Below are 27,739 nucleotides of genomic sequence, written 5' to 3' on the forward strand. Positions count from 1 at the left end.
TTGGCTCACAGCTTTCCTATACCCTGAATTCATATGTCATCTGACTGTTTGGGCTTTTTAAAATCACTGAAAAAGTAAAACAGGAAGAAAAGTAAAGCAATGCTATAGTTAACCCACACCTTCATGATTATTGCTGGCTTTACATTCCTCAGTGAATAGTTAGAGGAAGAAAGTACACAATAAGGGTTAGAAATACCTTCTGTAAATTAATTTAATAGGCTGCATGGAATAGCAAGGACACAGAGGACACCACTTACCAAGATTTTAATACTCTGAAAACGAGATAAAATTTTGGTTATTCATGAACAACAATGAATTGATAACTTCTTTAATTCACTGGACACAACATAAAGCATTTCTTCATTTTAAATGGTGGAAAGTTAAAGTAAAACTTGGATTGGACCCCAAAGAAGTACAAGAAGGTAACATATTATTGCCTTTCTATTGTTGCTATATACTGCATCTAACGCATCACAGGACCAAATACAAGGCCTGTGAAAGGACTACAGCCTTTACAGATGAGTAGTCCTAAAGTTCTTTCATGGAACCAAATCTTTAAATGAAAAAAAAAAATACAAAATCACGAAGAAGAACAAACAAAGCACATTTTAAGCATCAGTTTAACTAATGTATTCATTATGCATTTTAAACAAAGTGCATCAATGAGAAATTAAAATTTGTGATGCTTCTCTTTGAGCTGAAGGTCTCCTTGGAAAAATTTCACAGATAAATCCATTCCCTCATGATTTTCAAGACCTTTTAAAAGGTGTGGCAATGTCAGATATAACAGATCTGGAGAATTCTATTACACCTGACAAACTCTGCATTCCCAACAACAATTACACTAGTCCAAGATAAAAAACTAACACTTTGCTACTGAAGATTTCAAGAACAGATTTCACGAGACTTATGATCACAAGGAAAATATAATACAGGTCAGCACTGATATTCAAATTGTATTTTGACCCATCTCAGACAAGCCCCTCCATGTGCAATGTGCAATGACAGAAGGACATTTAGTCCTTATGATCCAAGTATCGAGTGAAGATAAAACATGAGAAAAATCTAACACTTGCTCCAGCAGTGTCACAAAGTATACTAAAAATCTCCATCTAATTTTCAGAACACTCATGACATACAAAAGAGGAGAGTATGGATTTGCAAAGTCCATAAGGAATTATTTTCCTCAGATTACAAAACAGACTGAAAATTCAATTTTTAACATAGCTGCACATCTGAAATTCACCGTGTACCAAGTACACTGCAGTAATTATACTGTGAGTTTTGCAGAATCCAAGGCATGAATTTACAAATTTAAACAAAGTTTCTGAAAACAGGTGACCACATCTCAAAACATAAATCATCATTCTGAAAAAAAACATTAACCAAAACTTCAAAACAAATTTGAAAATGCACCCAAACATGAACCAGAGTGCAAAGAATGTCCTAGAGGCAAGATTAGCAAGCAATTACACCAGTCACTGGTAACAGTAATAGTACACAACATTTTTAATCTTTCTTCCGAAAAATCTGCCTTGTGGTCCTGTTTTCTCCAATCTAAAACAATTCAAACCATCAATAGTCAAGAGAGCATCAGCTGATCACGTTTCAGGATGCAGCATGGGAGTATTAAGTGACTGAGCATTGATCAAATGACGACAGAATCTGAAGACCGTGTCTCAAGGAGTATTGGTTGACCCTGATGTTAAGTACATTCATATTATATAAGCCTACATTGAGTTACTGTTTCTGCTGCTGAAAAGTGCTGTTAAAACTGTACATACAAATATATTTGCAAAGTCAAGCACCTACGAACACATTTCTCCTGTTCAATCAATCTTAAAATGGCCTACTCTTAAACCAACTTTCTGGCAAGGAAATACAGACCAAGACCTGACCCAACCATTTCACACTCTCAAGGTAAATTCTCTCAGCATTTAATGTATGTCACCTGCAGGAAAATTCCTTTTTATGTAATAACCTACAAGTCACTGAATGATTTAAAATGAAGGTGCCTTTTCTTCTTTCATGTACCTTGCACAGACACCAGGAATGGAAAGAAGGCAGAAGCATTTCAAAAGATGATGCTTACATATCCCTTCTAAATGTATACAGTTCTCTAGGGAACAATCAACTGAGCAACGTCTGTAATGCTCAGGATATAATTACCAAAATGAGATGCATAACCTTTATTACACCAGCAAACAGTCAACTTCACAGATTCTCTTACTTTAGTGCTTTCAAACCTTTTCTTTTTTTTTTTTTTAATAATCAAGTGCTTCCAATCTTGTACATTGCAGCCTACTGTGCATTCAATGCCAGGTGCTGCACACCTCACTAGCAAAAACTCAGCACAATGCAAGACCTTCTCCAGCCCGTGTAGTTTCATCTACTGCTGTAGCATGGCAGAATGTCTTTGGGATTCAGCAAATTCAGACAGATTCTGTTGCTACATCCCACAGAAAAACGCCTAGAAATTCCCCACGCTTAAAAAAGGAAAAAAAGGAACAGCCTACATCTCCAAACATGACAGTGCATTCCTGGCATAGAATATGCAAGGCAAGAGGAAAATGACAGTATTTCTGTTACCTTCAGTCACATAGTTGTGGTCTCGCAGAAAGCTGTGGTTAATTTTCCGTGTGTCCGTGTCCTCGCCCATTTACAGCAGGATTACTCAGCATGCCTATCCGCAGTGGACTGATAGCATCAGCAGAGGTCGTCACAAGAGCACCATCCATGCTGCCACTGCCTAGCAGAGGCGGGGAACACACCGGGCCACTGAGCACAGCATAATGAGAGCTATTGAGGCAGCACAGATTGGGGGGGCGAACGACGAGCGGGGAAAAAAATAAAAAAATTAAAAAAGGAAAAAAGAAGTAGCGGGAGAAAGCCGGAGGGAGAAAAGGCTCCGAGAGATTACGGATGCAGAAAGCCAGCAGGGAGCTTGCGTGAAGGGAACAGAGGCACTTCTCGCAGAGTTAAAGAATAGCCCAGTTGTGTCGCCAGGTACTCGGAGCACAAGCGCAGGCAGCGGCTGGTGCCGGCGGAGCGGGGCTCGGCGGAGCGGGGCTCAGCGGGGCTCAGCCGAGCCGCCCGAGCCGAGCCGAGCCGAGCCGAGCCGAGCCGAGCCGAGCCGAGCCGAGCCGAGCCCAGCCGCTGTCACACGCCCGTGCCGCATCAGCGCTGGCCCCTCCCCGCCCGCCGCCCGCGGCCCAACCGCACCGCATCTGCATGGAGCAAAGTGAAAAATGACACTGCAGGTAATCATTTCAGCGCTTCTGCCGGGAGTGGGCAGCGAGCAAAGCTGAGGGAGGGCGTCAGGGAGAAGAAACTTCAAGCTGATTAAACGCGTTTGCATCGACACGTAGTGCACACGGAGATGCGGCCACGATTTTGTGCTAGTCCTGCTGTCATCTGCAGCAAAAGCAACAGTGGCTCAATGTCAGCCTCTGAAAACATTACCGAAATTGTCAAATATCTGCCTGTGCAAAAGGATTCGTCAGAGGCAAGGCAACCCTTCAGAGGATGTAAGATAAAATAACTGTTACTTATCTTTTTACCCCCAGTTTTGCAGATAAATGTAAAATTACAAAGTATTTAGAAACAACCTCTCTGGCTTCCCTGTACAGGAAAGAAAAGCTGGACAAAGGGAATGCTTGCAGGTCATTGGTTTTCTTAAACCTGCTACTCTCTCAGCTCATTATCCTATCATCTAGGAAAAGCAGTGCTGAAATATGTATACTCAGAAATATGAAAATAAGTAGAAGAGGAAAATTACTCACTTGCATTATAAAATAAAGCTTGCTCTTTAGTCCAAATGCTTGATGGCTTATATTACAGCAAAATTCTTTCAACTGAACAGACAGTTCAGCAGTTTCCTTTAGCTTTTGGTATCTAATTCAAGAAAGCACAAACTGCTGCAGAAAGTATGTATTCAGAAAAGGTAAGCACCACTGAAGTTCAAATATTTGAACAGAAAACAAATGGCTCTGTACCAAAACCACCACTACAGCATGATAAGGGAGTCCACAACCACAAAACCAATTGAGGAGATCTTGTGCTTTAGGGCCTGGAATTGAACATGGAAAGCACAATTCAGTTGTCAGCATTACTACAGTATTTTGTATAACACTGTATAACAATTTTTATCAATTTTTTGTATTTGTTTTTCTTTCTTTCTAATGAACTAGGACATAAAGCTCTTGAATGAAAATTCAAGTAGCCTGCTATTCCTATAAACTGGAATGTGACTTTGAAAAAAGTAGAGGACTATGTAAAAACCTGCTCAGGGATAAACATCTAATTTCAAGATTAAGCAAGGCTGGGAGGGAAAGAAGAATAGCAACAGAATGGCCTTCTTATTGTTTTTTCATTAATAAAGCAAAATAAAACAGAACCATGTCCAGCCTGCCAAGTTAATATTGTAAAACCTTCACATTTGAGCAGGTGGGAAAGTAAGAGAAGTTATTCCATACTTGCACCTGCACAGACCACATTTTACATGTATGTGGGTTTTGGAGGTGACAATACTAGGAATGTTATTTCTGCATTGACAGCATCGGTCACTACTGTGGTGGTACCCACAGCTCTCCAGTATCTCCCTTATCCTCTTCAGAATAGAGGAAGGCAGCCTTGCAAATGCTGATAGTTAGTTTGGACCAAATGGTTCTAATCTGTATGATGGAGCTGGTTTACTTTGCCCTTCCCTGACACATTATGTTTTTGGATTTGTTTTTCCAAAGACAAAAGGCTCTATGAGCATAACGCGCTGCACGTGAAATCCCAACTCTGCCAAAGTCCTTGCAAAGAGCACAAGAAGCAGCCAGTTTACTCTCAGCTATTTAACACAACACTTACACCATCAGCACCAGTGCAAACTGCCTGGCCTTACAACGGTCTGTCCAGATCCCTTTATAAAGCCTTCCTGCCCTCCAGCAAATCAAAAGCTCCAATGGTGACCAGCTGCCAGCTAGCTGTAACTCCATTTACCACCACTACCTGGGCTCAGCCATCCAGCCAGTTCTGACCCAGCAAAGAACATACCCATCCAAGTAAAGAGCTGCCAGCTTCTCCAGGAGAATATTGTGGCAAACTGTGTCAAAGCCTTTAATAAAGTTCATGTAGGTAACATGCACAGCCTTTCCCTCATTCACTAAGAGGATCACTTCACCACAGAATAAGATGAACTAGCTCCAGCAGGACCTGCCTTTCATGAACCTGTGCAGGCTGGGCATGATCCCCTGATTGTCTTGTACATGCTGTGTGATGTTGCTCAGGATGATCTGCTCCATGACCTTCCTTGGCACTGAGGTCAGGCTGATCCAGTTCCCTGGATCCTTCTTCCAACCCATTTGAGGGATGGGCTTTACATTTGCTGATCTCTAGACCAGTGGGATCGACCCCTCCCGGTCACCCAGGGCTGCTGGTAAATGATGGAAGGTGCCTCAGTGAGCACTTTCACCAGCTCCCTCAGTCCCCTTAGCTGGATCCCATCCAGCCCCATAGATCTGTGTGTGTCTAAGTGGTGTAGCAGGTCACTGATCATTCCTCCTTGGATTATGGAGGCTTCATTCTGCTCCCCATCCTTGTTTTCCAGCTCAAGGGACTGGGAACAGCTGGCCTTGCTATTAAAGACTGAGGCAAAGAAGGCATTAGGTACTTAATCTATTTCCTCATTCTCTGTCACTATTTCCCCTGCATCCAATATGGAATGGAGGTTCTTCTTAGCCTTCCTTTTGTTCCTGATGTGTTACAGAGTGTGGATTCCCCTGAGAAAGTAACACTGAGAAGTTTCCTCCTCTTACTGTAATGACTCCTAAAACAGAAAGAAATGTCACCCTGCAGAGCATTTGATCCCAACATTCAAGCAGCACATTTGAGTAAAAATGCATAGGAACAACTTGTATCTGCAAATACACGGAAAATTAACATGTGTTCTCTCTTTTCTGAGACAAAGAATTATATAGAAAATTGATCATTGAAAATAAGTAGATAATAAATTATGCAAATGATGAGTACCATCTAAAAAATGACACTCTGACAATCTGTAAAAAAACCCATTGGAACCATTTTCTTTGTAAGTACCTCTACATTTCTGTGGCCATGGTGTCTGCAATTTCTACAGTGGTTGGGAGAATTCTTCCCTTCTTGTTGTTCCTGCTCTTCCATGTAAACTCAGCAATAACTGTCCTTTATTTGTCCTCAATCAGTTCAAACTTTGCAATTTCTATGGTCTTTCATTTAGAGCCTACACTGGTCATTTGTTTGGTGTAATTTAAGCAGTTAGAGGTGCTTTCATTTTTCCTAGGAGCCAAATGGACATTTTTTGGTGAAGTCAAAATTTTAAGTCCCATCCAGAGGTAATTTTCTTCACACACCATTAGAGATGTTCATGGACAACACCCTTAGGCATCACATCTGGTCAAATCACACTTATCTTGCTCTTCTTATTTTTAAGTTTAAAAAAGTAAATCTCATAAGAAGTAACAGAATGAGGAGGAAGCCTTTAACAAAAACCCTAGACAATATTCCCAGTGTGCATGCAAATGCTTTCCCTAAGATTATGAGCCAAATCCTTTACTGTGTGGCAAATATTAGCACTCCACTGACTTAAGTAGGTCAGTTCACATGAGAAAGATTAGCAAAACTCTGCTCTAAATTTGTAGCACAATGCAAATTTGTGAGCCAACATTTGCAGATAACTAGCTGTGCCACTTGAAAATGCTACTTATTATCAATCCCACCTATAACCTACATAATTTGATCTGGTCAAATACCCAGGGAGAAGGTGGTGAGGAAGAAAGCTTTAATCAAAAGTATATCAGTTATTTGGACTTCCACAGTAGTTCACAATCCTACTCATAAAACAACCCTCTAATTGAGCTCGATACAGTACAAACAGAGAAATAAAAGAGTGTCCTATCTTAAAGAATTTATAAGTAAATTAAAAAATAGAAGAGCGACATTTAGGTAAACAGTGAGTCAGTAATGAGGATGGAGTTCTGGTTTAGAGCTTTCTTCAAAAGAAGGTCATTAGGGACTGTGGAGAGAAGCAATAAACTGGATTCAAGAGGTTGAAAAATTACTGAATAACAAAAATAAAACAAGCTTAGACATAAAAGGAGGAGAACTGGCCAGCAGGTCAAGGAGGAAAGTGAAAGGCAAGAGTAGGCATGACACAAATGCCCATACAGACTACAGGTGTCAGTAAAAGAAGAGTTAAAAGGAGCAAAACAAACAAAAAATGGATTTGTGCCAGGAGCAAAATCTCATAGGACAGGGAAAGAAAATATTTAAAGAGGGGAATAAACCTACATTTCCTTTTGTCAGAGTTTTGGGCAGAAGAATCAGAGAAAGGGGAAGGTAGAAGAGAAAAACAAAACAAAAGACAATCAATCAACCAACCAACCAACCAAAAACAAAAACAAAAGCCTGAAATGGAAGTCAGAGGCAGCCAGTACCCCGAGGAAGGAATCAAGTACTATTTATGATGTACAAATGTACAAATGGAACTGAGAATGTAAGGACTGGTAACAATATAGTCTAACAGTAAGGAATTGAAGATGATGAGAACAAATCAACAAATCTTTGGTTGAATCTTTGCTGATCATGTTTGCTCATTGCATTTCCAGCAGGAAGCTCTGAAGCAGAAGAAAGGGAGGAATTAGACATTAGAAGGGAGTTCATATCGAAGGTTACTGTGTAATCCTGTTTATGAACACCTGTTGAATACATGGCCATCCTGTTTTGCTCCCGAAGAGCATTCATGTTCTTCTCTTAAATACATTTTCCTGAAGAACCTCTATTTAGCTTTGTCAGACACTAGAGAACAACCTTTAATATTTAAAACTCTCAATAGCTGAAATAGAACATCATCAGATACTCCAAGTTCTCCATTTTATCCCCGAATTCATCACGCCATCGGAATTTGAATACAGTAATTCCACGACTATAAGGCGCACCCTTTTGACTAAAATTTTCCCCGGAACCCGGAAGTGCGCCTTATAGTCCGGTGCACCTTATCTGATGTACAAAGTTGCGAAATTTGCCACCCTGCAAGTGTGAGCCCGCAACAGTCCCCAGCCGAGCAGAACCCGACCAGCGGCGGCATCAGGCCAGTGCCGGACCGGGGTGAGCCCAGCGGCATTGGGGCAGCGGCCACGCATTGGAGGGAAAGGGTGGCGGTGCAGCCCGGGTCGGGGGGCAAAGCCGCCGGCATCAGGGAGGTGGCCCCACGGGGTGGGGAAAGCCGCTGGAATCAGGGCAACAGCGGCGCAGGGCAAGCCTGCCGACATCGGGTCACCTGGAGCACCAGGGAACTCGCGGAGCAGCGGCGCCCCGGAGTCGCTGCATGGAGCAGTGGCGGACATATCCCGGCCCCACTGGGTACAGGTGGGCCCGGGGGCCAATGGCTGCCAGGTTGAGGCAGGGCCTCGGCCAGCAACCGCACGGGAGGAGCTGGGGGCGGAGACTCGCTGCAAAAAAAAAAGTGCGCCTTATAGTCCGGTGCGCCTCATGGTCGTGAAATTACTGTAATTAAGCTTGAACTGCAATTGAAAGAAATAGTAGTGGAATAATTAAATATTTTTTCATCTAACTAAACTTTTCATATACAGATCATTCTGTATTTCATGTAGTAAAACACAGTGGTTTAAATGACATTAAACTGAATTTTAAATTGGCATAGAACTTTAATTATTTGTAAAGAACAAGAGATTTAAAGACTATGATGGTAAAAAACCCTTAGAAATTGCACAAATTTCACCAAAAGCAGACTATCTTAAAATATTACCTAAATTTAATGCTTGTGACATCAGAGAAGTGTTTTAAGAGCTTTGACAGCATCTGCTTGCAACCACATCCTAGTATCAGCAAACTATGCAAAACAGTGCAAAGTTTATTCAAATTAAATAAGGTAACACATACAACAGCTAGCTGCAGAAAAACAGAAAATATTTAGCCAGCCCTTAACAATCATAGTTCATTGCATCTGAATTTGCTTACCAACAAAAATGTTTATAAGCCAGATATTGTCTCCCTTTACAAAAGTGCAGAGATGAAAAATGCTCTGCTACTGACTTCTCCAGTTAGACCATTGGCAAATTAGTTTTTCTATTTTTTATTTACTTAAAATGTCCACAGAAATAAGATTACATAGTACTTCATACTTCTGTTCCAAATACTTTCATTTAAAAGGACAAAGCCACAAGAAATGTGATAAAAATCTATTGCCCTAGTCTTCCTCCAGCTCTACTCAGCTTGGCAGAGAAGGACGCAGAGCTCTCAGCCAGGTATAAGATAGCAAATTCACTCCCTTGAGTCTGTGTAGTTTTCCTTTCCAAGTCCTTCTGAAGTCCTTTTTGTACTTGTTTAATAGCCAATAGAATATACAATATATATACTAACATGCAGTTCCTTTTTTGATTATTTCTGAAAGCTAAACAAAAGCAAATGGATATTGCCAAAAGCTAACATAAAAAGCAATAGAAGAAAAATTGTATCAATCATAGCTCTCAAGTAAAAATTAATTTTGTCTTATTTAACAACTCATAAGTAATCATTTAGAATCTTTACATTTACAGCATTTAATTCATATTTTTCTACAGTCTTCAGTTACATTTAATATGTAATATTTAAAATTATGATGCAGTCCAACAATTTTGAAAAAAACTAATGGCTGCTATCACAATTGGAAACATAGGTCATTATTCAAAAAGGGAAAATTTCTTCAACACAATACCTCTTTTGATGTGTTAAATCTAAAAATAACACCCACCCAGAAGAACTAATTTATTTTTAGCCAACATACTCCAGACACAAAGTAAAACTAATGTCTCCCAGCAGCTGGTGATTCTGGAAAGCAAGCAATTAAAAGTTATCATGAGTAATTTAAATTACAGAAGCCAATTTCTGTCAATGTCTTTCACCCTCTCTGTTTGGGTGAATGTTGCATAAGGATCCTGGGCTGAGTCAGTGCCACTTTAAGGTTTGCAGAAAGCCAGAGCAGGGGATGAACTGAACACAGACCACACTCACAGTTTTTCACAGAGGAGCCAGCAGGTTTGCTATTATTTTTCTGTGATGTGCTAATGAGAGTGGTGAAACTAATCAATATGAAGAGCTCAGGGCCTGATTTAATGATTTTTACTAACTGAGAGAATGCAGCCAGGATATTTGGACATAAGGGTTCTTGCAAGAAGGCTCCCTGAAGCAAAGCAGATGCCCTGAGCTATGACACCCCTGTGCCCCCAGGACTGTTCCTCTCTGGGGCCACTGCACCATTCTGGCTGCAATGGAGGTTTCCTCATCCTACCACAGCAGCTGCACACCACAACCCTCTCTGTGCTCCATAATGATATGTTAATCCAGTCTGGCAACCTACACTGGGCACTGCTTTCAGGTGCTCACTGTGAAGAAAGGAAGAATTTGGAAATATAAAGAGCTCCCTATCAACTGGCCTGAATCAAGCCTACAGCCAAAGAGCTGGAGCTGTGCTAGAAACAGCAACTGCATCTTTGCCTAGTCCTTTTGTGGTTTAAAATCACGTCTAAAACAAGTCCTGCAACCTATCAGCTAGTGAGCTCAGGGAAGCAGATAACAAGAACATGAACAAATTCCAAGAGTGAGTTCTGCACACTCTAGGGGCAGGTTTTAATTTGGCAAATTTCAGAATACTGTAACAGATTTTAGTGGGATGTAGGTTTAGCAAGAGATGGAAAGCAAGGCTGCAAAAGCATAGGGGAAGGAAAAGCAGAAAGAACAGACAAGATGCCAAAAGGAGATGTTGGAAGTTTTCCCAAAAGTTAATAATTTGGAGGTTAAGCCTATTCAATGACTGCAGCAGGAATGGGAAGAGTGGCCTAAGGGAAAGAGCACAGGATGAAGAATGCCACCTGTGAGGCTTTAGCCACATCATTTATCTTCCTTATTCTTTTTCACTCTTCCACTGCCTTGCCTATTTAAACCAAAAATTACATGAGCATAAACGCTGTCTTCTCTACTGCAGTTATCACAAGGAGACTGATGCAGGAACTTTGAGCAATGCTGATACTTAGGAGACACTGTTCCTAGCTAAAGAAGCTAATCTGTTTCTAAAACAAGTTTCTGTCCTCTAAAACATGAGGCAGATTATTTATTCCACTGCAAACAACACCACAGTAAAAGAAAAAAAATAGGAGAAGGGTTCAAGATGAGTTTCACATAGAAAGCTTCTCAGTGACAAGGCCAGTCATTCTGCCAGGTAAGACAGGGACCCTGGTGGACAAAAGAAAACAGTGCCTGAGGAAGAAAGTAGGCTTGGGGACAAGTGTTGAAACAAATGCTTGCAAATTAGTCTGTAACTTTCTACAGAGGTTACTCTGCTCACAAGTTTCTTAAATTGAAATGCTAATACAAATATAAATATATTCCAAGCAAGAAATACTATGTTAGGTTTGGTATCATTGCATTAGATGCTGGAGAAGGCCTACTACTAATTTTGCTAATTTAGTTTAGTTTTAGAAATACTTTATGTAGGTATTAACTTACTCAAGTACAGCATCCCTTGCACATTGCCTTATACCTAATGTATGAGACAGCATATACTTTGTTACTGCTGTTTGGTGTTTATGGGGCACTTTCTCTCTGAAGGTACCTTTAGGACAGGATCCTCTCCAAATTACCCTTCAACTTCAGTAAAGCTCACTGCCATGTTCTCCTGCTGTGAAGGGGAGAAAAACTCTTTAAATGTATGTCTCTACATGAAAGCCTTTAAAATCATGCTGCATATAGTCTATTAAAACTAAAAATTTTTATGTTACGCCCTTTCTTGCTCACAAAAAGCAGAAAATCTACCCAGACTACTATAAAATTATGAGTTTGTAAAGCAGAAGTAGATCCTAAGAAGGATGGTTAAAGTTCTGCTGGAAAGGGCTGGAAATCATGAAGGAAATGTTTCAGTGGCTGTTGATGATGAACAGATCACAGGCATCAGAGCACACAGAGCCAGAGGCTGCTGCTGGGGACTGTCACAGCAGTGCAGCCTCAGGACAGAGCTGTGTGCTGCCTCCCCAGCAAGGCACCGAGCACAATGTCAGAAATGCTCTCCAGACAAGACTTATCACTGCACAGCCAAGAGAGGCTGCAATTACAAAACTCATTTCATACCCTAAGACAAGATGACCCACATCTCAAATAGCTTCTGTAGACGTCAGGCTCCGGAGTGGCACATGAAGCCTGCTGAGACTGAAAATCCTGGAAAGAGACTGAATAAAAATCTACATATATATACATGGTGCAAAATAATTATAAAGTTGTCACTTGAAGGCACTGGACAATCCAAAGAAATGTTGCTTAAAACAGATCAGAAGGAGCCTGATAAAGGAATTTATAGCAGGGATATAGGCACTGTCAGAACTTCTTTACACTGTGTAGACATATTTGTGTGTATATTTATCCAAGAAAGGAACTGGGAAGAGAGGGAGAAATGCAAATGAGAACAGTTTCAAATCCATGCTAAGGGTTCCTTCCTGGATTGCAATGGATCAAAACACAAATTTCAGCAGGATCCTGGTGTAGCATCTGGGTGGTTACACTACATAAACCTACTACACAAACCACAGAGAAATGAAAACACATTCTAAGACAGCTTCCAAAACTCAGCATTCTGAAAAGATTAAACCACTAAGATACAGAAACCTCAAGAGACTGAGCTTGAAAAACTTCAACAGAAAAAAAAAATCCAGAGGAGAGATCAAAGGAAATACAAAGAAAAAACTTTCCAAAATCAAGTGAGGAAACAGGAAATTCTTTTAAATACTATGACAATTCATAAAATATCAGAAGTTGACTGAGAATTTGTAACACCTCTAAAATGCTTGTTAGGAACTTTAGGGAAAGGACAAGGAGTAATTTTAGCTGCAATTTGGTGCAAATTGAAAAGGGTGCAAACTGAAAGACGAGAAATTTATGTCATAGATTACAAAGAAATTTTATACTGTGAGGGTGGTTAAGCATTGGAAAGGTGTCCCAGAGAGCTGTCACTGGCTCATCCCTGGCACTGTTGCAGGCCAGGTTGGATAAGGAGTGAATAAGGTGGGATGTGTCCCTGCCCATGGCAGGAGGGGTTGGGACTAAGCTCTGTAAGGCTTATTCCAACTCCTTAACATTCTATGATTCTTTGATTTTTCAGAGTTTAAAAAATTAAAAATCAAATCAAACTAGCAGATTATATTCACTCTTACATTAAAATGCAAACCACAGACACTTCCTAACATTTTGCTAACTCAGACCTCAAAATATTTCAGGTAATAAAAATTCAGGAACAATTCCTGCCCATGGCAAGTCTATTAAATAAAATCAACATACAGGATCATTTATTAATGGTTTTGAATTCTATACACAGTCATACAAGTATGTCAGTTTGAAGAGAACTTAGCCCAAATGACTTTGTTATTCACAGGACTCAGAATAATGACATGGCATCTGACAGGACATTTAACTTGACTCCTTCCTTTCACCAGTGTAATTAATTAATTCAGAGAGGTATAATGCAAACAGCTTTTTCTCCAGCATTACCTCACACCACAAAAAGTATTGCATATTTCTGTATTCTCCAATAACAATAACTAACATGCAAATCCAGCCATCTGAAGCACCTGCAGATCCCAGCCATCCTGGGCCACAGAGGCAAACAAAAAAGCAAAACAAAATGCTGTTCTAGAAAATTATACAGCACTCGATTTTTTTTTTTTGTACATAATATTTACAGCAATATTGCTAAAACAGCCTCAAGAGAGAAGAAAAAAAATAGTTGTGTCAATACAAATAATGATTCTGCTGTTAGCCTTTCCTGCAGATCATCCAAATATTTAAACTACTGCAGCAATCAGATGTACAGTAACAAATGCTGCACCTGCTGTAAGAGCTGAGATTTCGGAAATAATACTTAGTTGGCAAAACAAAAGCTAAAAATAAATTCAAGCTATTTAAAATGGGGGAAAAAAACAACCCACAGGAAAAAAACACACAAGTACTCAATGGTGAGAGAAAAAAAAAGTAATTTGCATGCAGAAATGTAGAAAGAAAGCTAGTAGTGAATGACATTAAAAGTTTGCAAGACACATTTAACCCAGAATTTTGAGGAGTATGAAATCCCATACTACACTGCAGTAAACAGCAAATGCACCTAAAGATTCTGTTCCACTTCTGGCCACCCTCATACCAACAGCAGCAATCAAAATTCAGAAAAACTGAACAAATCACAGAGGTGATCTGACACGGGAATTTGAGAATTCCAAAGTAAAGAATGACTGAGAAGACTCCTGTAGGAATCAGCTGAAAGGAATGGAAGCGCAAACATCAAATGAAATCATTTTGATTTTCGCTCAAGACATAGTAAGTGCAAATCAAATTATAGGAAAACTTACAAGTACAAGTGGAAAGCTATTAATTGATTTTCAAACCTAATGAAGGACTAAGCACCTACAAATTAAGTGCTGCAATGAAAACAACAGCAATGCTTGGCCCCAAGGAGAATTTGAAAACGTGGGGTAAAGTGCTTTGCCTACTCAGTGTCGAAACCTCCCACTCAGAGCAGTTCCCTAGAACCAGGAACCCCTAGCACGCAGGAACACTAAACACAAATGTTCAAATATTCTTTCCATGCTTGCTGATATAGTATCTGGATCCTGAGCATGAATATAACCCTAATAGGTGGTGACACTGAGAATTCCCTGAAAACAAGAGGGAGGCAGTCCTACCTTATTATATAATTGTGTACTGTTAATTCATATGGGAAATACAGTATCATTTCCTTTACTTCAAAAGGAAAAAAAAAATCTGGGTATGGAGATTTACCATATTTCCTGCTTAAGTTGCCCCAGGCATTAATAAAAAATGTATTATTTGTAGAACCAGAAATTATCCCAAGTAAAACAAATACATCTGTGTCTTTGTGATGGAGATGCTCACTATGGCCAGGAAATCTGACATTTTTGAGCCAAACCTGAGGTCAGTTTCAAGTTTTTGCATTGACAATTACTTTATGTCACAGAAAAGCAGTCACCTGAGCAGGATCTGGAACCACAACTGCAAGCAACAGTGTGTAAGAGAAAATTTAATTTGGCAAAGGGGAAAACAGGAGCTGTCACCAAACAGAGGCCAAAATGCCCCAGCATAATCTGCTGGTGGAGAAGAAAGGTCTGCTAAGCAAAACCAAAATCCAGTGCCTCACGAACCACTTTAACAAAAGAGAAGGGGAGGGGTGGCTACTTTATAGTACCATTTTTGCTAAACTCTGCAAAATTATATTTAACCTTACTTACAGCTAGATAGGGATTAACACAGTTGCTGAGCAAGCATAACTGCTAGGCCTTAGCACATCTGTAGTCTGTAAGAGAATGAACTAATTTCAACTAATGAACTGCTGAGCCAGCGCAAGGCAAAGACCAAAGCATGGGAAATGTAATGCAATAACAGAATGCTTAAGACAATTATAAATCAAAGAGAATGATGTCTCTCAGCTTCATGGAGGAACAACCTGGAGAGGCATGAAAAAAACTATCTATGAGACACCATACCTAAGGGCACAGTGACCAGCAATCCAAGGATGGAACAGAAGCAGTGAAACAAGTGAGTAGTCTGGGAACACAGGGAAGTGAGCTGTGGTTTTGGCAGTTTGGCAGGAATAAAGGCAAGTTCAAAAGTCAACATGATAGACACAGCAGAAGAGGATAAACACTGCAGACTGCAGCAGCAGCAAACTGACCTTTTGTAGAGGCATCAAGGAGGGATGTCCTTCAATTCCTCATGCCATGAGCACAGGCTGTAGGAGAGGGAGTTGATGTATCTTATGGGTGGGAGGGTATAAACGCCTTAAAGTAAAGGTGTCTACCATAATCACAAAATTACATAATCACAGAATGGTTAAGGTTGGAAGGGAGCACTGGAGGTCACCTGGTCCAACCTCCCTACTCAAGCAGGGTCCCCAAGAGCACATTACTTGGGATTGCATCCAGACAGCTTTTGAGTATCTCCAGAGGAGATGAAATTACATATGCTAATGACTATAGGCTGTTCCTCATACCCACTGTCATTTATGTAATCTCTTCAGTTACAGAGCTCCTCTGTGACCACCCCCACTGCCATTCTTACCTCACGATACCCTGCCTCACGGTCTGACTGCTGACACTGCTCGTGATCCTGACTTGTTCTGATTATCCCATAGCTAAGTGCCACTGATTTTCAGTTGGCTTTGCTTTGCTTTGCCCATAAACACTGTCAATCTGTATAAGCTTTTAAAAAATCCTATCTCCCTGTAAAATGAGTCTTCTTCGTTGCCAGATAATACTGCTGCACACCCTCCATCAAAGCTAACCCACATTAACACAGTGTCAAAAACATAACAAAAAGAAAATATGGTTGCATTTTCTGTTAGGCTAAATGTATGCATGCAAGAAATATTCTAAGCCTGGCTTGAGCTTTCAGAGCAATTTCTTAGCGTCAGAAACTCAGTGAAGAGACAGGAACAACATGGTAAATTTAACCATTTCCACAAAGTGGCACCCTATGAACTTGACTACACATATTCAAGTATATTTAAGCATATAGCTAAGCATTGTTTAGTGTCTAACCATAAATCTCATCCTCATATCACTTAAGCACCTTTACAAATTTTAACATGCAGCTTTATTATCAAAAAATCCTTTCAAATAGGATGTGGCAGAAACATCTGGCAGTACGCAATTTGCATAGTTCTATTTAAAGAAATTTAATCTAAAGATTTCCTCAGTAGCACTCTTAGAAGTGTAATTTCTATAACTCCTTGGGACAGTAATTAAGAGTGGATTCTTAATTATTCAGTTAATCTATAATAAACCAGGAAGATTTATCTTATATTTGTGCCAATGATGGGAGCTTTTCAAGTTCACCAGAAAACACATGAATAGACCAATAATTTTATACAGTATAATTTCAGAGGAAGCACAGTAAACTATTTATTCTATGATATCACATTGTTTGCAGGCAAAGCTCAAGAATAAACAAGCAGGTCAACATATTTCAACTATAGTTGAAATAATACCAAAGGAATAAAAAGAGAACAAGAAAATTGCAATTCTACATTGCATTTAACCATCCAATTCTCCCTCTGACACTCCAACATCTCACACACATTTTGTGAATATGGTAAATTTGCCCCAGCCTCCACTGTGCAGGTGAGGTGTCCTATAGCTTGTTGGTGTGGGCAAACCTCAGCACTGCTGAGCTCTGTAAGACAGCTCTGGCCAGCACAGGCAGCAGGGTTGGCTCAGGGCTTCCAGACCCCCCATTCCCACATTCCCCAGCACTGAGGATACATATGAACTTCCAGAAGATGAAAAGTCACTCTATTCCCTTCCCCAGCTTTGGGTGTTCCTGAACTAGAACATTCTTTCAGCTTCAATATAATTTTGCTTGTTTCTTTCTTAGTATACCATCAAAACCTTTGAAAACTTTTACAGTCACATATAATGACAAATACTTGTTGCCACAGTGATTCCTCAAAATTCTGTTCCTGCCACCAGTAAAGGTTCTGCCATTAACAAGAGCCTAACTCACCTCTACCACATTTTATGGCCAAGAGTCGATGCTATTGCATTGCCCATATTCTGTTTGGGAAAAAAAATCCAATTAGAATGGATTCATGACAAGCTAGGCTCTGACCTTTAGTTTTGACTTTGGCTGCCTTTTGTTTGTTTGTGAGGCCCTGTAATTGTTTACACACAATATAAATTGAATCTGTGGCATGTGAAATCCAAGCTCTTCAGCCTCGGTAGGTAACCTAGGGTTAGGGGTTAAAAAACATTGACATTATGACAAATTGCTGTAATTTGAGGAATAATCTGAAATCCTGCAGGGACACAATTGAGCCTGTGAGCCTAGTTGTTAATGATAATAAAAGCTGACACAGTAAAAATGATAAAATTAAAGAGAACACACAGTAATATAAGTACCTCCAACATATGACATTGACAATCCAGTTAAGGGAGCCAGTAAAAATATCACTGGTGAGTAACTTATTGCTCCGTTTCCAGTTACAGAACTCTCTGCTCATTTCTGAAAATGCTTTTGTCTTTTCTGCTTACAAGCTATCTGTTTTTCATAATTTTCAGAATATGCAGTTTTCATAATATCTTCTGTAATGCAAGGTCATAATTCCACTTTCTGATTAGTTTGTGTCTATGTACCAGTAGATAAAACCTGTATTTTTCATATAGTACACCCATGATACCTTTCTCTGTCTCTCTGACATATCATAAACCAGCTGGCAACATAAAATATAAATTGGCTAGCTGTAAGAACAGATGAATCGTTAATTACTTATTCTGTACCAAAATAAGAGAGACTAATTTTACAGTATCAAATGGCAAGTGTAGCTGCTAATTAAAATTGTATTTCAAAAAAATCCCCAAACTCAATGAGCATTATTTAAGATTGGGTTGAAAACGATCTTCCAAGGTCATCTAGTACCTCCTATATATATTACTGTTTTAAAATATTACCATTTCTTGGAATTTAGAAACATCAGTACTGAATTTTGCTCTGGCTTTGATTCTATATTTTCATTCTCCAACATTCTCTTATACGTAATGGATTAGTGCATTCCATTACAATAATCTTAAGATTTTTATTCTCTCCTACTAAACTGTACCTTTCACAGGCCTCACGCTTCAGATTACTATTCTCCATTTCTCGGGACAAGGGAATAATATCTTCTCACAAATGCAACTCACATGTCATAAACTATATGCTGCTAATGTGAAAAAAATCCCAAAAATCACAGAACTAAAGCTGACATCACTTCCTTCGTATAATATGACCATCTGAGAGTCAAGAGTTTTCCCTAAGAAATTGACAGTATGATGAAGAAAAAAAAACAGAATACAACAATGGACAAGGTAGACTGACAAAACCTGAGAAACCATGAGGATTTGTTGCAGAAGTGCAAGAAGACTGAGATCCATTCTTTGGACTGGATGCTGTGATAAAGCTAAAACAGTAACACCAGTGACACTTGGCTTGCTTCCAAAACTCTTCCAGCTTAATCCCTAAAATAAGCACTCAAACCTGAAGACTGGAAGGTTTAAAAAATGCTATGTCTTTATTCATAACTGCAATACTTTGTTATAATATAGAAAATGAATGCAATTGATTTGCCTTTTAATGGCAAAGCGCATTTACAATTATTTCTAGGGTTTTTTTTTCACACCACTGAAAGCTATGCATGAGGATCCAAAGCTGCACATGCAGCCCTTAATCTTCATGCAGTGAATAATGAAGATAATGACTGCAATACAGAATATCCAGTGCCTTTTGGCACACTTTTATGTTGCCTGGCATGTAGGCATTCAATTGAACCATTCTGAAACTGCTACATTTTTGTAAGCTATTTATCTTTTTCTCGTATTATCTTATTCCTCATAAAATCTCATATTTTCTCTACTCCTCTCCATATCCAGCAGCTTCTCACTGACACCTGCCAAAGAGAGCACGAGGGACAGGCCAATCAATTTTCTTCTTAGTAGGATTTTCTTTTGTTGAGGTGGAAGCCTTATCAAAGGAAACAGCTTTCAAGAGCCCATCTACAGAACAGAAAGGGGAAATACTGCCCAACCAAAAATAATATGCAAATTAGGTTTTCATTCAGGGCACGCTATTCAACCACTTCACAATTGATAAGGAAAAACAGCATGAAACCCTCCACTGGTGTCAAGCACATCGAAGTAACAGTTCCAAGACAACTTCTTCAAAAGCCAAGGGTCCCTAGGATAAATTTCAGTAATTTCTTCACCCAAAGTGCTGTCATTGATCTCTGTGTTGCTTGGTAGGTTTCTGTCAAGTTCTGCAGACTCTTTATAAAGGAGTCCAGATCAAACAGCTTAAAAATTGCAAGTAATGAAGTGATATTCAAAGAGAAGTATTTCCTGTCAAATTAGTCTTTCAGAAAAACTTCTACATCTTAATGTTGTAAAAATTCAAACTGTAATCGAACACACAACTAATTAATATGAGAACTGAGATTGTTCTAAACACTCTTGTGTATGGGAAATAGCCCTAATTATTTGGTTTGTCCAAAAAGAATTTTTTAAAATTTGATTTTAATTTTTGGTAAGAATTAAATATTCTAAATTTAAATGTATTTTCAAACTGTACAATAACAAAGCAATTGTAATTATACAAAGCTGATGAGTGCTTTGTCCTACTTTTTATACCAGATTTTTTTATCCAGGCTTTTATCTTTCTGGATCACAACAAAGCAGCACAATCACAAACAAATCAAGGTTCCACACTATGGACAGATTCCTTTACTAATTTCCCAAGGACCTCCACAGATTTCACAAATTACTCCCTCTTGAAGCTGGCTGATTTTACAGGAACTTTTGCATGCACTGTGCAAGATTGGGGCCCTTCTTGCTTTGTTCTTGTACAAATGAGGATCCACTTTGACACACTTGGCACTAACCCCACATTTCTAAAATTCAAGTGTTTTTCTGAGCCCATGCCCAGCCCTAGAAGAGAACAAAAGATGGAATAAAAGTACAAAAGTTGCACAGCTTCTTATTTTGACAGTATCATTTTGAAAATTCTTAAACACCATAAAGTGCCAAATTTGCAATTTTACTACCTGTAAAAACAACAAACAAAAACTGTAGTAAGCCCTGAAGCACAAACTATGCACAATTTGACTATGCTACACATGCTAAAGGAGAATATCTGGTACATAAATAAAAGAACTTTTCCCAAGACCTTTTTTGCTTAAGAAAAACTGGATGTGGCACTTAGTGTCATAGTCTAGTTGACAAGGTGGAGCTAGGTTCTAGGTTGGACTTGATCTCAAAGGTCTTTTCAAACTTAGTTAATTCTGTGATTCTTTGATTCTTTTAGGCACTGAATCACAATTTATGATGAAAGACAGAAAATAAATTCTAGCAGAATTGCACTGTATTTCTACAGAGACTTACAGGGAGAAGTCTTAAAAATAATACTGAAAATAGACAACACAAACACATAATAAAAGGTCTCATATGTATGTTTATATATTTGCCATGGAGACATTAAGCTATCTAAAGAAGCAGCTGAGCTTTCCCATATGAACAGATGCTCTCAAATCGAGTCTTCCCAGCTTTCAAACACATTTCCATAGATAAATATCTACATTGAAGAAAACAGATAATAACATGATTTATATAAATATATAAAAATATAAATATATGTGTATCATAATGACAACATTAAAAATAGAATCAATTTTAAAGCTTGTTAAAAGTTGCAGAAAGAACAGCTGAATGTATCTAGTAGTTTCCAAAGAGTTTGGAACGAACAATGAAAACCTCTTTCTTGGTAGGAGTACTTAGGTGCTCTAGTGTTCATTGCAAAGATGAGGATAAATTTAGATTTTATAACTAACTCAATAACACATTGGAACAGGGATTTAGCATTCCCCCTGGGACCTTCAAGAATGAAAGAGCAGCCAGAGCAAAGCATGACATGGTTGCACAGCTATAAAATGTTAACAGTTATACAGAAGAACTGAAGTTATTTTCCCCTCTTTAAGCAAGCATCATAGTTTAAGAAAGTCATTGCCTCAAGGTTTCACAGTAAGTCTAAGGATTCATATCCTTGGGAGTAGCCTCTGCAGTTATTAATCTCAGCAACACACTTTGCATGAAGACATTTTAAAGGGCAAAAGATGCAGTATTTAATATTACATAAAGATAAAACATAAATTAATATTGCAAGGACAGACAGGGCACTGACCTTAATAATACTATTTTTATATAGCATCTATAATTAACTTGGTATATTTAGAACACACTGTTTTATCTGTAAAACATTTGTTTCAAATCAGCTACACTTTTGGAAGATTATGGATAATTCATCAGAACAGCACCATCAATACTAAACACTATATGGAATGTTATCTCTCAGTAGCATTTAAGTCAGGTATATAAAATTGCATATTACATAACTGGGCATATTGTAGAAAAATCTGAGAATTTACTGCATGCACAGAGTTGGGAGCTGGCTTTCATGTCACATCTGGGAATGCTGTCATAGGGAGAAAGCAGAAAGAACAGACCCTCATTTAACTGTCATGACTAAAAATACTTTTATTCAATTTTTAAATTGACAGTGCAGTTATAGGTGCATTTCTCACTTTCATATCATGTTGCTGAGGCCTTTGTTTCTCATTTTTAAAAAAAACACTGAACTTGACATAAACTTTAGTTGGGGTTACAAGACATGACCCATTTTGAAGATGCACCTTGCTTTCTACAGAAAATGTGTATTATCTAGCACAATACAAATAGGTCAGTGCTTCTGTTCTAGTTCTTTTTGTTAAAGCTAAAATCAGTACAGACTAAAATTAATACACACAGCAGATAAAGAAAATAGAAGTTATTACCATAGCAATACTCAAGAGATACAATTAGGTCACAAAAACTGGGGGGAAAAGAGCAGAAGCAACACTTCAAAATCAATAGGTAGTAGGAAAGGAGGAGTTTAGCAAAAACAATAGTGCACTAAGCAAATAACCACAAAGAAAAGAAAAGGTGTTCACCAAAGGTTCAAAAACACAAAACCAGTAATTCACATCACCACAGCATTACCAAAGCATAAGGTGGTATGCCAGCAAGTCTTGGAATTTTAAGCAGAAAATCATTTCAGCAGAAAAGCAGTAACTTATGTTCATAAAATTTCAGTAATAGAAAGGCTGACGAAGTAGTTTATACTTAAATCTGCAAGTGTAACTCAGATGCCATTTCCTTCTAAAGTTACAACATGTTCAACATAAAGCACAAAGTGTTTTTCATCATATTTATGATGCAGCACAAGTCAAAGAGCAAAGTTTTGCCACAATTCTCAGTTTTCTTGTAGTCACAAGTGATGGTCTGAAAAAAAATCAAAAATCAACAATTGCAATTAGAAGCCAGAATTACTGGTGCTACAATTGGTATCATGTAGAAAGCTAGCACAGAGATGGTGAAAGCCATGGGATGTCCTTTCTGTTCCTCATGGAAATTTCTCTGGCTTCTTGTGCTGGCCCATTTCCCTTCCTACCTCCTTTCTCACTTACTCAGCTACAGACACAAACCCTCTGTTTTAAATAGCCAATATATCAAACACATAAATTAACATTATAAAACCTTCTTACCTTGGAGTTTTGTGCAAAAAACATTCAAAAAGAAGAAAATACCTATACCATCACTTGAATATAACCAACATATGCCAAATATTTAATACGGACAGTATAGGTTACATTCTCATTCTACAGTCATCTTTTGTTTGTGTCTTTCAGAAAATCAGCCCTAAGGGACAAGGGTACAATACTTGTATGCTTAGCAGCAACATTTGTGCACCACCATTCTCTTACATAATACTGCTTGGTATGACAAAGTCTCCAGCTCTGTAAAGGACAATGTCAACAAAATGCAGATTCAGAAACTACTTTTCATTTACAGCAGTTTCTTTTTTAAACAGATGTTGTTCCATTTACGAAAATGAGACTGAATATATTTGAGCATGAATAAGAGTGAATATTCAAGACTTGCAAAAGCAAATACGATTGGGAACTGCAAATAAGAGCATCAAACCAGCAGTATGTGCTCAAAGATCCCTATATCTCAGTATCCTGACAGAAGCAGCAGTCTCAGGAGGAATATAAAGAACAGGGACAGCATAGGAAAGCTTTTCCTGGGGTCTACAAATTTGTAGGTCAGGCACTAGAACACAGCTTTTGGATTTCTGTCAGTCTCTCCCAGATCTTTCTTCCATGAATGCACCCAATTTTTCTTGAACATATGAAAACTATGGATATCCCTATGGCAGGAATGTTCCACAAAGTGTTGTCTGTCTGGGCATTTTTAATAGTGTATAGGGGTACCTCTGCATGAGCAATTATTGCCCAGATTACATATATTTTAATCAGAAAATAGAAAATCCAGGGTTGCAAATTTTTGCAATGAAATTCTTTCAACTAGAGTATATCAGAGTTTAATGTAGTGCTTTTTAGATGTAAGATCAGTTAGGGCTTTTAAGTCTAAATATTAGCATGTTGCAACTTTTGGTAAGAAATTGGCAGCATTTGGAAAAGCTGCTGGCTATTGACAAGAACAGTTTGCCTCATCCAGAAACATGATATGACCAGCAGCATCCTTCTATCATGTCTGTGAACCAGAAATGGAGAAAGTCTAGTGCCCTACTCCAATTAAAGCTGACTGGTTCCCATCCACACTGCTGTGAACAAGCACCTTTCAGATCAGCTCATTCCATATCCACATTGCACCTGGCTTATAACTCTTCTGGGCTGTATATGGTGCCTCAAGATGCAGTGACTGTTGCTCTGCTGGGTTTGGTTTGGTTTTTTTCAGTTCAAAGTGCTTAAATTTATGAGAAAGCTGTGCTGCACAACCCCAGAATCAGAGCATGATGCCAACGGCACATGCACAGAAGTAGGTCAGGTTAGGGCATACAAAAGTGCAAGTACTGCTGGGGCAGAGCTCAAGCACAGCCAAGGCTGGCACAGTTCACATCTACACTGCCCAGAGCAGATCCTGAATACACTACACCTCTTGTGCCTGGGTTTGCTCTTGAAGGGAACTACTTCAAAAGGAAGTGCAGGAGCTAAATTATCACATCAAGTGAGCAAGCGTGGGGTCAAGCCAAGCTGGCACCATGGAGACACTGTGGCTTTGTCTACATTGCTAAGCTAGAGACAGAGCATGGGGCTGGGTGCTGGCATGCAATTTATGTCCCATTAAGCTGTTACAACAGCTCTCTGAACAGCTTTTGTCTGTGTCAGCTAGTGCTCTCCTGCAGTGTCTGGGAATGGACTGGGGACAGCACAGGCCAAGGACCATAGCAGTGGGTAGCTCAGATGTATCATGTAACTTTGCTTTAGAGAGGTAAAAAGTTTAGCCATTAAGATGCAAATTTTTATGTTTCTTGGCTTTAGAGCCAAAGCAGAAATCCTGGTCCCTTTTATTTACTGGTACTGTCTCTTTACCACAGCTGCACCTGCTTTCTTAGCTCAGCATGACCTAGGAGCTCAAGGCAAGATCATATCCCTTCCAACACCTTCCTTCCTTTCACAGAAGTAAGGCCAAAGCTTAGTTAAAAATAAAGAAACACAAGACCTTCATTGTCTACACTAGGTTAATGAATTAATTATATGAGGAAAACCCCCCATTATGCTTCAGTAGAGAGTACTGTAAAATTGTGCTTTCTCTGGCTTTGAACTGCAGCCCTAAGACATCTCTCAAATTTAGAACACATTTTATTGTACATAAAACAGGCAACAAGTAAAAAACAGGAAGTTAATACTTTTCCGTATACATAGATGGCGAGAAAACAAAGCTTTCACTAGTTACAAGGATCTTGTGAGTACAGGCCCATCAAGGAAAATGCTGTGCCTAACAGAAAGCAGGTTTGGTTCCCCAGTGACAACAAAACTGTAGTACAGAATGGATTTAACACTACTTGCAGTTAATCAAAAATACCCTGTTTTAAACAAGACTGAATCAGTTATCAGTAAATCAGTGAATAAGTAATCTCTAGATATTAAAGGAACTTTCCTTTCCAGGCAAATCCATATAGAATTTGCTTTTAATTAATATAAAAAAAAAATATTAATCCCTAACCTCTGGTTGGTCTTTTTGCTTATTTGATTGTTACTGATTTTCTCATTTTGCCATGGCACTGCCCAAAGGCTTGCTCAGATTGATGTTTGAACTTACATTTTCTGAAACATAAATAACATTAGCATTAGCATTTACCAAAACCAGTCATATTCAAAAGTCATAATAAAAGACATAGAAAAACAATGATAAAAACAGACAGACCAAAGAATTCAAATGAACAGGCTCAGTATCCTGGATTATGATCAATGCAATGTATCAAAACAATACAGAAAATTTACTGGGTGATTCATCTTGGAAGGTATACCACATTATTAAGAAACTTTCTCCTAATATAGTGGAGAAATATAAATATGTTTTCAATTCTTGTGTTTTTGCACATACAAAAGGCCAACATGAGACCTCTTCTTCCAACAGAGAAATTACCTGCTGTGCTATTTGAAACCAAATCCCGAATACTTTCAGAAAACAACCATCTAATTAAAGTCTGAAGATACAGGCCTGTAAAACCTTAGAACAGAAAAACTTGATAAAGAAGCATCACTACTTTGAAAACTTACTGTCTTGCAGCACACTTTATTTTTAATTAATTGTAAAAGTTAAAAAATAACAAAGGAGGCAGGAATACAAATGAAAAATTAAAACTGTTATAAATCACAGAAAAGTAGCACAAGTATTCACAAAGAAATATGGAGGCATTCACATCCAGATCTGGACCTGACTGAATAACAACAGTATTTGAGAACTGACAACTGGTAAATCTGGAAAATTCACAAATTCAGACCAGCTGTTGACTGAAGCAGCTTGCACATCACACACAAACCATTGAAGAGTGGGTACCTCTCATCTCAACCCACCACAGCACAAAAGGCAGAAACTGAAAGGGTAAGCAGAGTGACTAGGCACGTAAACTGTACAAACCTCCACAGACATAGCCTTACATCCAGTCATATCAGCTAAGGGAATCTCTACTGTTTCCTTTCACAGCTATTCTGGGCAGCAACCTGGTAAATGTAACCTGTTCTCAGGTCAAGCCATTTTCCAGAATTATTTCCCCCACTATAACCAATGGGTTGAGGCAGGTAGATTGGCAATGGACAGTTGCAAACTCCAGCAAAAAGCTTTTTCTGGAGTCCATTATCTGAGGTGAACTCCTATCCAGCATAGAAAAATAGTGCTAAAAATAGCAGTGAACAAGGTAGGTAGATATTCAACTCTGTTACTGAAGATGGAAATCTCCCCTGCTATTACAGAGGGGAAACAAAATCACAAAGAGCTCTGTTTTGTTATACAAGACAGACTACCACCTTTGCCTTTTTTTCTGGGGGGGGGGGGGGGGGGGGGGGGGGGGTTGTTTTGTTTGGTTTCAGTTTTTCTTCAAAATTTGCACCATTTCACTATGGGTGTTTATATACAGATACAAGTTTCAGGTATGTTCTTTTTTTAACCATTTATCAAAACTGAAGTTCATTAACAAGTACTTTCCAAAATTTCTCCTCTATACCAGGTACTATGCAGACATTTACTATTTATTAACTTTTTCAACCATTTTGGTACTGATCTTTTCAGCAGGTACAGCTGTGGGCAGAGAATGGCTGAAGAGAGAAATGGCTGAAGAAAGACCCACGGGGAAAAAAAAAAAAGATGATGTAAAGGTGATGTAAAGAACATGAATCACAATTCCAGAGACCCAATTTACTAAAAAATCTTCTGAAATAAAATCTCACATAGATAAAGAAAAAAAAATAATATTAATTTGATCCAGTGCAAACACTGCAGCTTGGTTCTACAAGTGTCAAAATGTCACAATTGGAATAAAATTAATCACTTCTTAATTTGACTCCTGAAGGCTGAAACTGAAGCTAAGTTCGTTTAAAAATTAGCAACAAAACGTTTCTGCAGAAAAACCCTAATTTCCTTTAATGCTCCCTGTGCATGACCTCTGAAAGGAACAAGAGCATGTGAAACACCCAGGCATCCCATCTCAGTTTGTGTGCCAGTGTTGGTGAAATAAATACAGAGCAGGGAATGGTTCCATTCTTATCAGCCTCAACTCACCATTAGAGAGACTCAATGTCGATGGA

The 27,739-nt window shown here is 38.8% G+C and overlaps 1 protein-coding gene across 4 annotated transcripts in view; it reads right to left on the minus strand.

Annotated features, from left to right (window-relative positions):
• PPP2R2C (protein phosphatase 2 regulatory subunit Bgamma) overlaps positions 1-27,739 on the minus strand; it is a 194,571-nt gene that overhangs the window by 132,156 nt on the left and 34,676 nt on the right. The window contains exon 1 of one of the 4 annotated variants that reach the window (XM_033059424.1): positions 2,590-3,102. The exons of 1 other annotated variant lie outside the window; for it this stretch is intronic. In XM_033059424.1, the coding sequence (XP_032915315.1) occupies positions 2,590-2,659 (70 nt within the window). In that variant the 5' untranslated portion in view covers positions 2,660-3,102. Of the gene's footprint in view, positions 1-2,589; positions 3,103-27,739 lie in introns of those variants that run through there. 2 more of the 4 variants (XM_033059425.2, XM_033059427.1) reach the window with 2 other exon arrangements.

The sequence above is a fragment of the Catharus ustulatus genome, chromosome 5 (genome assembly GCF_009819885.2).
Source record: "Catharus ustulatus isolate bCatUst1 chromosome 5, bCatUst1.pri.v2, whole genome shotgun sequence".
Classification (NCBI taxonomy): domain Eukaryota; kingdom Metazoa; phylum Chordata; class Aves; order Passeriformes; family Turdidae; genus Catharus; species Catharus ustulatus.